Source organism: Callospermophilus lateralis, chromosome X, assembly GCF_048772815.1.
Source record: "Callospermophilus lateralis isolate mCalLat2 chromosome X, mCalLat2.hap1, whole genome shotgun sequence".
Classification (NCBI taxonomy): Eukaryota; Metazoa; Chordata; class Mammalia; order Rodentia; family Sciuridae; genus Callospermophilus; species Callospermophilus lateralis.
The window spans coordinates 23,309,246-23,322,000 of record NC_135325.1 but is presented as its reverse complement, the minus strand read 5'-3'; the positions used below and the strand labels follow the sequence as shown (position 1 = coordinate 23,322,000).

General features: G+C 33.8%; 1 protein-coding gene across 1 annotated transcript in view; it reads right to left on the bottom strand.

Moving 5' to 3' along the window:
- The window catches only part of Cfap47 (cilia and flagella associated protein 47), a 421,187-nt gene that overhangs the window by 182,156 nt on the left and 226,276 nt on the right, over window positions 1-12,755 (bottom strand). The window contains exons 40-41 of the mRNA XM_077107522.1: window positions 11,455-11,532; window positions 5,028-5,220 (exon numbers count right to left, since the gene is read on the bottom strand). Coding sequence (XP_076963637.1) covers window positions 5,028-5,220; window positions 11,455-11,532 — 271 coding nt within the window. The remainder of the gene's footprint in view (window positions 1-5,027; window positions 5,221-11,454; window positions 11,533-12,755) is intronic.

The window sequence follows — 12,755 nt, the reverse complement described above, 5'->3', positions numbered from 1 at the left end:
GTTTTCACCATGAAGAAAAGATAAGTTTTTGATGTGATGGATATGCTAATTACCTTGATTTGATCATTACACAAATTATACATATATTGAAATAACACACTATAGTCCATACATGTGTACAATTACTATGTATTAATTTAAATAAACAAAAAATTTGTGAAGACTGATACTTGTACCAGTAGAATCTCTACAGTTCTTTCTTGCCTTCTACTTTGTTTTTCCTCCTTCTTCCCCCAATATAATTTCTTCTCTCACCATTGAATGCCACATTCTTCTCTTTTTCTATGCTAGTGATCGCATTGTAGTCCTTGTTGTTCCATATCAGATTTACAGAGCAGAAAAACAGAGGGCCATATAGAATATTGGTGTGTGAACTTATGTAATACATTGCAAGAATCTCTCAGCCAATCTCCCTGCTTCTAGTTTCTGTCTCTAACTCTTAATCTATTCTCTGTTTTGCTACCAGAAATGTTTTTAGAAACAAACATGAAATCAGGCCCTGTCTATGTTTCAATTAGGTACTTGCTTTCAATAATAACAGCAATAATAATAATAATAATAGCTAAGTTATTGAACTTAAAACTCAGTCTTCTCCTTAATATCCGTCTTATCTTCCAGTCAAATAATTTTCTGCCACTTTCAACAAACCAATCTGACAATTCATATTTTAAGCATCCGTGAAATTTCATAAATAGCTGTTTTGCCTCATGTTCTTAGAAGTTTTTCTAGAACACACTTCTCCCTTCTCCAACTTTTCTTTTTTTTAATTTTTTCTTCTAATTTGTTATATATGATAGCAGAATGCATTTCAATTCACACTACACACATAGAGCACAATTTTTCATATCTCTGGTTGTACACAAAGTAGAGTCACACCATTAGTGTCTTCATACATGTACTTAGGGTGATGATGTCCATCTCATTCCACCATCTGTTTTACAACTTTCCTTTTTAACTGAAATGTTTCTACTCATTCATCTTGAACAAACTCCTCTATAAGTCAATTATCCCTGTCTCTACTATCATATAGAGATGCATTCTTCCTCTACTCTAGAAATTGTCAAGTCTGACTGTTTTATGAAATTAATAGACATATTCCAGGGTACTATGAACATTAGCAAATATTATGCCTTGCAAGGGGCATTTTGAGGGCCAGGTTGTTCCAGCACAAGGTAAGTGATGCGTGTTTCTTTTATAGGAATTTGCTGTACATTCAGCAAGCTTTCCTCACCAACCTGGAGGGGGGTATCTATACTTCAAATCCATACCAAGTTTCTGTGTGAGCTGTTTGAGGGTGGCAAATTTAAAATTTCCTATAGTTATTCTCTGTATTAACAGTTTCCTTCAAGAATGAGAGGGTTTGTGGGTCTGGGGAGGTAGCTTAGTAATAGAACACTAGCCCAGCATTCACAAGGCCGTGGGTTTGATCCACAGCATTGAAAGAAAAAAGAAAGAAAAGTATGGGAGAGTTCATAAAAGTAACAAAAATTTGGGAAAATAGAAAGTATTGTTTCTCCATCTACTATGTGTCATTTGAGATAGTGTCCCCTGGAGCTAAAATGTTGGTACCCCAGGGATGTAGGATCTTTACAATCTAGTTGGTAATACTTTTTATAAGGAACCTAGAAGGTATCCTCAAGAATAAGTATGCAACAGGTACAAATTTTCATCATCAGATTTTATATTTTACATGGAAAAGGCTACAGTATTTAGTGTAAGACAAAGATTTTACAGTTAATAGGAGAAAGGAAGGTGGGTGAACTGGGAAATGGCCTTGCAGAGGGGGAGAAGTCTGAAACTCTGTGTATCTTTGTGAATATTTACTACATAGATGGAGACTTAATGGTTTACATAATTCCAAATTCCTAGGGGGCATTATGAGGTAATTAAATGCTGTAAAGTATTTTATGGACCTGAGAGTATTTTATCTTACCTGTTTTCCCAGGAGGTTAGGGGTGTGCTTTATGGGATGGGGTGTATGTTACCCTCTCCCATAACAAAGAAAAGAAGTAGATAGGTGTGATGGTGCATGCCTGTATTCCCAGTGACTTGGGAGGCTGAGACAGGAAGATTACAAGTTTGAGGCCAGCCTCAGTAACTTAGCAAGGCCCTGCCTCAAAATTAAAAAAATAAAAATAAAAAGGGCTAGGGTTATGGGTCAGTGGTTAAGCACTCCTGGGTTCAATCCCCAATCCCCTGCCCCACAAAAAAAGAAAAGCAATTGTGACAAATTGAATAAAAAATTTAATGAACGAAAGAAATGTGCCTTGCCACTTAAAAATCAAAAATAAAAAGAAATCACCTTCAAATAAAACTCATTCCAAGTTATCTTTAACAAAACTTCAGTTAGTTTGACTAAATTTAAAATTATATAAAGATTTCAGCATAATATGATTTCAAGTTTTTACCTTCACATTTGATAAATGGAATCACAAATCAGTATTACTAAGTTCTGAACCTTAATTATGATTGAAAAAAATTACATTTGTTGTAAAATGTCTAAAATAAATTTTATTTGAAATAAAGATTGTCAACTTAATCTGTGCATAAGCACAGACAGAAAGACATAATGGACTAAAAGACAATGAACTGATGCATAGTATAAAGAGTCAGAGAAGTGGCCCCATATATTTATGCACATATATGGCAGATGACCAGAGTGATATTCAATATTTTTAAAAACTATTGGGAATCACTGTAAACTAAATTATTATAGACCATAAATCCAAAAGAAGGTCTTGTGAGGTCTTTTATTTGGAAGGAAGCATGCTTACCCTGATAATTTTTAGCTTAACCTGGGGAAACTAAAAGTTGCATTGATATATGGAATCCTGCTATGCTACTGGACTGATTTACATGAGTTGCTCAGGCAGGATGGCTCCCATCCAAGCTGCCACATGTCAACAATACTGGCATTCGGTCTAAATTTCTTCTGATTAAGGTTTGTAAACAGAAGACGACAACCAAGGCTGGGAAGATAAATCTACCAGAGGGAAGGTAGGTGCTAGATTGGCTAAATGAAAGTGCTCAAGGGTTGGTGGGAAAGAGTTGGTATATCGCAGCAAGTAGCTGCACTGGAAGCCCCTCTTAATCCAGCTCCCAAGAGAAGGATCTCTGCTTGATTACCCCATTGCCCTGAAACAGCTGAGTTTAGCAATGCCAGTGATTTCTTACTTGGTAAACAGATGTTCATATGCTGGGCACCAAAGTGAAAACCAGGAAATGGTCAATATTCTGCTGTGTGCTTTGCAGTGTTTGTGTGTTTTGTAAAGTGGTCTGTTAACCTCTCCTCCCTGGAGGTACAATTCCTAAGGGACTGAGTCCTGATTCCGCTTGAGGTTCCTCTATTTAATCTGCCCATTCCACATTACAGAAGAAATTAGTTTGGGTTTCTGGCATCTAATAAAATAACTTTTCAGAGCTTTCATAGGTTTTCTTCTAAGCTAAGAATTTTTGTGAACATTGATAGAAGTTTTATAAAACTGTTTCTACTTTCTTTTTTAACATTATTTTTAGTTGTAGATGGACACAATACCTTTATTTTAATTTTTTTTATGTGGAGCTGGGGAATGAACCCAGTGCTTCATGCATGCTAGGCAAGCACTCTACCACTGAACCTCAAACCCAGCCCTATTTCTACTTTCAAACAGTTGTTAAATACATATATTACTTCATTTCTCTGAAAGTTCAAATGGAACAGCCAAACTGAAACAAATAGCAGTTCCTTGATAGCACTCTTACTAGAAATGTTTTTTATTGTAAACATAGAAAGCTACCAAATAGAGGCCCAAGTATTTTATAGTTTTCAACAGGTGAGTCTCAATGACAAAGGAGTAATAACATACTTAATAAGATACAGGAGCTAACTAGGTGGGCTTGGATATTTTATTATCTAGTTAAGCATATAATTGCATTTTTCTATGTAATTAGCAATATAATTGAATGTGTAAATTAATATATGTGTTTCCCCATATATGTCATTATAATTAAATATAATCCTTTAAATTGGGGCATTATCTCTCAATAGATAGCCATATATTTCCAAGATTATTATTTTTTTATTATTTATTCTCTAACAAGGACAAAATATAGGCAATCAAAGTCATGTTTTAATAAATTTAAATATCAAATTAAGTATAATTATATTTTTATTAATTTAGATTAGATTTGTATAAACAATCTAATTGTGTAATCTATTAGTCTATTTTTTAAAAAATGATCAACCTCATTACTAGGCTATTGAGAATTAATCCCAGTATTTTGAAAAAGGGATTTTAAAGCACTTGATCAAACTACTGGCTGCTATTATTTTGCACAAGTCTTACATAGGGAGGAATGTGTTTAAATCCTGCATTACTTTTTGTTGCTGTTAACTGTGATGCTGGAGATGGAACCCAGAGCCTTGTGCATAATAGACCCATACTCTACCACTGACTTACATTCCCAGCCCCTAAACTTCTTTAAAGGAAATAAAGCCAAGTTTTAGTATTGTCATAAAAAGGGATTTTAAATGGCAATTTATGTGTAAAATTGAAATGTATTTTACATGTTTATTAAGCTGTGTTATTTTTAATCTCTAAATGAGTCTATAAATGTCAGAAAAGTATAATACCTCTTTCCAATTACCAAATGGTAATTTTCATTATGTATGTACTCAATATAGGGTATATATAATGGACACATTGGGGCTATATCATGGGGATTATAAATTCCCTTCTCTGGTCAGCACATAGCTGTGCTTTCTGAAAGAGGGTAACTCTATTATAACTTACATACAGATGGAGCCACAGCAAGGTTAGGCATACACCGCTCGGCTCCCATGATACTTCCCTGTGCAACTACCATAAAATTTACCCACAACTAGTAGAACACTTTGAATATTTTTGAGGATGAGCTCCTTTCCTAGCAACTTGGATACTGAAATTATCTATATTTCTATAGTATTCAGCTGCCTTTAAGTGGTCTGTACTAGTGACCTCATTACGGTGGCAGGCCATGATAGTAGCATAAACCAGTTCTGTTCTCACCTCTTTGTTGTGCAAGATGATGGCACAGTAGCGTACGTGGATGCCAAATGGAAGATAGTAGAGCTCCAGGCTTGAAGATCCTCTTCCTTCCAGGAAAAGATTTTGAACAGAGCAGAAGAACTCTCTGATGAAATTGGATTTAACTGCTACCAAAACATGACACAGAGCTAGTTGATATATGATATTATAACTGCTATTCAAATAAAGGAGCTGCTTAAATTAGTATGCATTTTGGGATCTATAGGATATTTAAAACATTAGAACACAGAATTAGAAGATGATACATTATATTTTTAAATGAAAGTATGGGTGACTCCAAGTCAAGCAGGTTATAACAAAATGGATAATGATGACCCCCTATATTAAAAATTTCTTAACAAAAGGAACTTCACTACTATTTAAAATTAATCTGGCCTCACATAGTAAAAGAATCACTCATGAATCTCCAACTTTTTGTGGATTGTGTAATAGTTTATATTACAAAGTGTAACAATTTGAACAGGAAATGAAAGACTGTCTTATATACTGAAATATATACACACTTCTGTTTTTAGTAGTTTTAAAATGAGTCCATTCATTCTTTGTGTAGAGAATCAGATGTGACTGCATGCGTGCTTGCAAAAGAGCCGCTTTGCAGTCTTTGGCGGAGCTTGTCTGCAAATGGGATGTTCTGCCAAGTGGGCTAGGAGGGCTCTGAGAAAATTTTTATCTGTTCTTAACAAAGAGCAGAACTCAGAATGCCCCAGCCCAAGAGTAGATTAAGTCATGAGAAGCAGGTTACTTCTGATTAGTAAGTTACTTCTGCATACAATATTTTGCTAGCTTAGAAACCTGAGTCAGTGCTGTTGGAATGCTGCCTTCTTTGGTCACAATACTATAAAAAAACTGCTGTATTCAATAAAGGGGCTTCTTCTTCTTCTTTTTCCTTGCTCATGCTGACCTGCGTTTGAGTTATTTGCGGTACTTTGATATTGCCTTGAATGTGGGGATATGGTGCACCAGCCTTAGTAACATCATCCCAACAAACAGTATGCTAAAATGTGGCAGTGGTGAAGCAATGGGATTTCTGACACTAGGACAGATAATATAATTTTTGCCTAGTTCTCTCACTTTCTTGGATCACTTGCTTTTAGTACCCAGTTTCCATTCTGTGAAGAAGCCTGGGCCACAAGGAAAAGCTACCTGTAAGTGTTCAGGCCAATGGCCCCAACTGAGATCCAGGTCAAAAGGCAGCATTAACAATCAAGCATGTAAATGACAAAGCCTTTGAGATGAGTCAAGTCCCAGTATCCATCTCAAGGGACACCTTGAGAGACTGTGAACTAGAATCATCCAGCTGAGCCCAGTCACCCCCCAAATATGGGAGATAATGATTATAACTTGTTTTCATACCATTACATTTGGGGTGGTCTGTTCTGTAGCTAGGAATAACCAGAACTTTCCTATATTGATTTTCCTGTCTATCATTTCTAGACCTACAGTTTTTTTCATAAAACAAAGCAAACCTGTGCTATCCTTACAATTCTAAACTTAGTAATATTTGTCAGGTGATTGTGTTTAAGCAGTTCAAAATAATCCAAAAGAGACAAAAAAAAGTCACATATCTAAACACATTCCTTATGAAGTAGAGGGAACTAAGACTTAGTAAAAGGAGAGATGTGGGCAGAATCCCTTAAAGGGTTAACAATAGAAAAGGTAAGGAGCCAACACTTCAGCCTCTAATCCTACCTGAGATCCCCAGGGTTTGCCATTCTGACTATAGTTGAAAACACCTCTTGATGAATATTTCATTTCATATTATGCTTTGTGCATAAATGTCAGACATGAAATCCCATAAAAACTTATTTAAGATACTCACAGGTTTTTAAGCCCATTGTGCTACGGGAAGAGTTCTGAGCACCATCACATCCATTGCTAATCACACCATCACCATCACAAGAAAATAGAAAACCAATATCAACAGCAAATAAAAAAAATTCAGAAACAATTATCTATCTTAATTAAGCCTTATGGAGCCCTAAAAATTACGACTTCGTACAATATGACATGCAAAGATCACAGATGTATTTTATATATCATTTCATGCTTATATAGTTTGATAAAGTAAAAGAAAAATAATAAGGGAAACACCAATTGACCATATTTCTACTACTCTTAAAAAATTTGATAAAAATGATACCCTTTTACCCTTGTAGGGAAGTACACATTTGATAATAATAACCCTAAGCCAGAGACTCAAAGAGACAATGGTCTCCGTTAAAAAATAAGTAAATAAATAGACTCTCCTTTTGGAGTGTTAGAGTGTTTCTATAGCTTAATTACTTGAAAAAAAACAATCTTTTCTAAGTTTATTATTTCCACATTTGGCTTGGGAGGCTAGGGAAGGAGGGCCATGAATTCAAAGCCAGCTTTAGCAACTTAGTGAGGCCCTTAGCAATTTATCAAGACCCTGTCTCAGAATAAAAAATGAGAAGGAATAGGGAAGTAGTTCAATAGTTAAGTGCCCCTGTGTTCAATCTCTGGTGCCAAAATAATAAATAAATATATGTTTGTGTGTGTGTGTGTATGTAAAATTTCCATATTTGCTTCTTTTTAATAATTGGTTACATTTCTAGGAATGAAGTAGCAAATCACAGCCTGAAGCAACTGCCTTCTTTGACAAGTTCCATGTCTTCTGGAACCCTCACCAATTTCCTGCATACTGTACTTCTTTAGTATTCAGGACAACTTTGCTCAAGAAGCTGTCAATTAATATTTGGGATCAAATACATTGATTGACTTATCTTTTTTCTGAGAATACAAAAATTTCATAATTACTCACTTTGTCATTTGTTTTCATCTGAGTCAGAAGCTCTAAAAATGTACTTTTCAAGTAACATTATCCTAAATACCTCCATTACTTTTTTCCCATTTTAATTTTATGAATAACACTGTATTTTCATTACATCATACTCAATGATGTTATTTACCACTTGTAATTGTTCAGTGCTTTTTTTTCTACTCACAGGCATTCTGGCTAGCAGCTTAGGTACTGTAATGCTCTTTTTTTTAAAAAAAAAAGTAAAATGCATTTAATATTTTACATAATTTGGGCATTTGATAGACACTTTAATTTAAGACTGCCATAGACATAATAATAATAGATGGACATTTTACATTCATAAGGAAGACCATACACAGAGTAGAAAGAATAACAAAGAGTGCTTATTATTTCTCCTTATATGGCTCCATTGTCGTCTTTTTGATAATGGAGCTCTCGGTAGAATGCCTGATTAAAATCCACATTTAGTTCAATACTTGCAATTTCTAGTCCTTCAATCATTTTTATCATAGTGTGTAGAAAAGCACACCAATCTGGACTTCATATCCTTTTTCTTTTCCTTGCCTATTTTTTCAGAAACAAGTAATAAAAGTGCCTTTGAAGAAGTCAAGAATTGCCTCATTTCAAAGAAATGTCTGAAACTCGGATAAATTAAGATACCTATACTCTTTGTGGTAAAGACAGACAGAAAACTTTGTGGATTTAGAAATTTGTCCTGGCTTTTTCATGAAACAAATGATTATCATGATTATTAAAAACATCAGAAAATAATTTTATTAAAATTACTAGCTTGTGAAAATTCCATTATACTTGATTAATGTTCCTGAGTCTAGAAAGTCAATGATATACCTAATTTATTTATCCAAACCAGTATCTTGGATATCCTACAGACAAAACAGAAAATAATTAATTCACCTTTTTATTATTCCCTACACATAGATCTATGAAACCATTTTTATACATATTTCTAGATTATGGTTGAAACTATAGTAGAGGGAGCAAGTTTAAATGCTTTCTGGTTTTAAGGAAAAATAGCATCAAAAAAGGCTAAAATTATATAAACTTCTGTGATCAAACAATGGAATAGTTCCTGGTAATTCAGGGAGTGAGAGTCAGGGATAGAAGCTATTTTTGAGATGCAAAGGGGTGAAATTTATTTTTTCCTATGCAGTAGTGGTATGTAGCTCTTCTCAAGCTAAAATAATTAAAATGTCATTGGGTTGGTTAGCTTCCAGGCATGAATAAATAGCCCTAAAGATGGTTTCCTACTTAAGCCTTTACTAAACTGATACTATTGTAGCTTCCACAAAATTACCATAGGGGATTATATTGGGATTGTGTCTAAACCAAATAGCAATATATCTGGTTCAAGTCTAGTTTTCATACATCGTGGAAGGATGTATGAGAGAATCAAGTTTTAGACTCATTCTATCCTCCATGTAATCTAGTAGCTCCTCAAAAATGGGGTGGAGGGATGTCTCAGTGGCCATGTAGAGAACAGTAACAATGGTATGTTTGCTGTTTTTTGTACCATTTTGGCCTCTGGGCAGTTGAAAAATATCTAAAGAAGGGGCCCTAACAGGACGTCTAAGGGTACAGTGGATTTGGAAATTTGAATGGTGAAAATTCCATCTTGATTTCTACTAACTTATAACCAAAGCCAGCCTCAGCAACTTAGTAAGACCCTAAGCAACTCAGTGAGATCCTGTCTCAAAATAAAAAATAAAAAGGGCTAGGGATATGTTTCAGTGGTTAAGTGTCCTGGGTTCAATCCCTGGTTGGGAAAAAATTAAACTAAACTAAACTTAATTGAATTTTAAAAAGATAAGAAACCATAAAAAATAAAGTTTCTTTACTTATAACTTCAGAGTCCAAGGATTTAATAATTCTAAAACTTTGGATGCAATAAAAGTTATTATAGAATATTATATAAAGTAAACATGCTAAAATTTGAGATACAGAATTACTATTGTGTATTGCAAATCATGAAAATAGACTCAATTTTGATTTTGAGTTATTTATGCTCACAGATTGCTACAACATTGATTTGCGATCTAACTCTAATTTAATACATAATATATAATTTTTTTCATACGTAATGTGAATAAATTATTTCAAGGGTATTCAGGCAAAGTCTATGACAACAAAACAGCCATTTTATTCAAGAAAAAGCAAGAGACTAAAAAGATAAAAAAAATATCTAGGAGAACTGTTAACTGAAGTGTTTTCAGCAATATTAGTATTCATATCTACAAAGAAATTTTTTTAAAAAATACCTTATTCCTCTTATTATTATGGTATCCATAGTGCTATCTTACAGATCAAAGTATTAATTCATGTTTTATTGTCCACCAAAGCAAAATATTTAAGCAAAACTTTGAATGTCCTACTTAAGCATTTAATTAGCAAGTAAAATAATGCAATGAGACAAAAATTGTTTTCTTCTTTAACAACTTTTCTCATAGAATAGCCATTGAATAAATCAAATATAATAGATAAAATCCTTATGCTTTCCCAGAAATATTGATTTAATATATTTAAATATAATTTACCATTGGAAAATAAACTATACTCATTTTAATTTTATCAAAATTTGCAAAAGCACTTTAACAGTTTCTGATGACATTAACATTGGAAATTCCTATGTTATCAAAACTGCCAATTTCTTGCCTCCTAATACTTTTTTGCCTAAAAAATGACATTGATACTGTTAAGGACTACACAGAGATGAACGAAGGTATAAAATACACTAACATCATAATATTAATGATGAACATACACATGGTTTTCATCAGTAGAAAAACTATTTTCTTTCTGACATTCTTTAATCTAGATAACACTGTTTAAAACATACTTCACTTTAAACACCAATTCTGTAGCTTAAAATAGGTGAGAAATATAAAATAATCTTGACTTTTAAAAAATTATGCTTCTCTATTCAGGACTCAAAGTTATTTTTTAATCTAAATAAAGACCTCATGATGTAGGCAGAACAAGTTTAAACACAGTTGATCATAATTATACATGAATTCTGTTTCCACATTTGCTCATTTGCAAAATTTATTTGTAACCCTAAAATCAACACTCATGGTATTTCACAGTATTCAAGGACATGTGCAGAGTTCTAGTCAGTGATTGCTCCAATTCCCTATTAAGTCCAAATTCAAGAGCCAGGTGGACAGGTTTTGAATCATTTCCATAGCACCTAATAGTTGGGCACCATCAGCAAGTCATTTGTAAAATAAGGAAAATAGAATCTACCAATATGGGTTATTTCTAAGATTCAAGATTATAAACTATGCAACTCTTTCTTCTAGGAGCAAAGGTCCAGTATTCACATTGAGTATTCGTGACAACTTTGTAGAACATGACTCTCATGAATAATGAAAATATACTGTATTTAATCAAGTGCATATTTATACAGTTTTCTTGCACATGATCCTAGTAACACCTAACATACATTTGAATGAGAGTGTAAATAATGTCAAATAAACATTTTGAATAAATCAAAACTATGGTACAATAAATATAACATGTTTCCTTGAGTGCTAATCTCTCAGAACTTTTACTCAGATACTTTTGAATATAAAATATATAGACATTTACTTGTGGCTCATGTGTTGTCCATATTCAGTTAATTGTGATGGCAAATAGACAAATGTTGTGGATTCCACCAAAATGACACTGAAAAAAATAAAGAATTATTTTCAAATGTATTGCAACAAACTGTAGATGACCCCAAAACATTCTTTTACTTTCTTTCCATCATTCATAAAACATAAAACATTAGGATCAGAATAAACCACAATTTAAAATGTTCATGTTTTCTCATTCTGCAACTAAAAGCATATATGTTAGAAGGTAATGATCTAGAATGGAAATATGTGAAATATTATTTTATACTGAAAATAAATATAATATTTTTTATATGGAAAGGCAACACTGAATTTTCACAGCAAGGAAATTCAGAACACAAATCACTGCTCAAATTATATTTCAGAAGTAAGCCAGAAATCACAAACTGGTCTTAAGGCATAGCCAGAATTATATACATTTCACAATTCCTAATCTTATTTCAAAAAAAGAGAAATATATATTTTAGGAATAGACAGGTACATGAGATATGGGTGGCTAATTAATCATTAAGTTATCAAGATGTAGCTCATTGGTGGAGCTTTTGCCTAGAATGTACAAGCCTTGGATTCCATGCCCAGCACTGCAAAAAAAAAAAAAAAAAAAAAAAGAAGAAGAATGAAAAAAAATTACAGAACATTACTGATTATACCATTTTCTGAAATCACATAGCAATGCAATTGTTTTGGTATGACTGTTATAGTTTGATTATGAGGTGCCCCTCCAAAACTCCTATGTAAATGCAGGAATGTTAGGAGGTAAAAATGATTGGACTGTGAGAGCTGTAAGCTAATTAATCCATCCTTGTTTGAAGGACTAATGCTCCCATTGACTTACCTCCTTCAGCAAAGAAAACCTAAACCTGTAATCTCTGGTATTTGAATTAAGAAACCGTTCTCCCTCCTTCCCAGTTTGGTAAGACCACTACTGCCAAGGACACAGGGCTCCCTTCTCCCCAGGCTTCCATTTGAAGAACTATCTTTCTGGGAGAGTTAGGACTTCAAAATTTCTTATACTTCCCCCATTACATGTTGCTGAAGCCAGATTCGGGGCAAGTGGAGCTGAGAGGAGATAAGGGTCTCCCATCTTACACTCAGGCTCCACTCATGGAACAGAGGTTTTAACCACAGTTGTGGCACTGCTCATAATAATGAGACACCCCCCTCCCAACTGCCCTTATCTCAGCTTGTAAAATGCTAGTTCCACGCTAGGATCAGATATTTTACCCCAGGAAAGAAGCAAGCTTTAAAGCAGATAACTCCTAATCTCCTCCC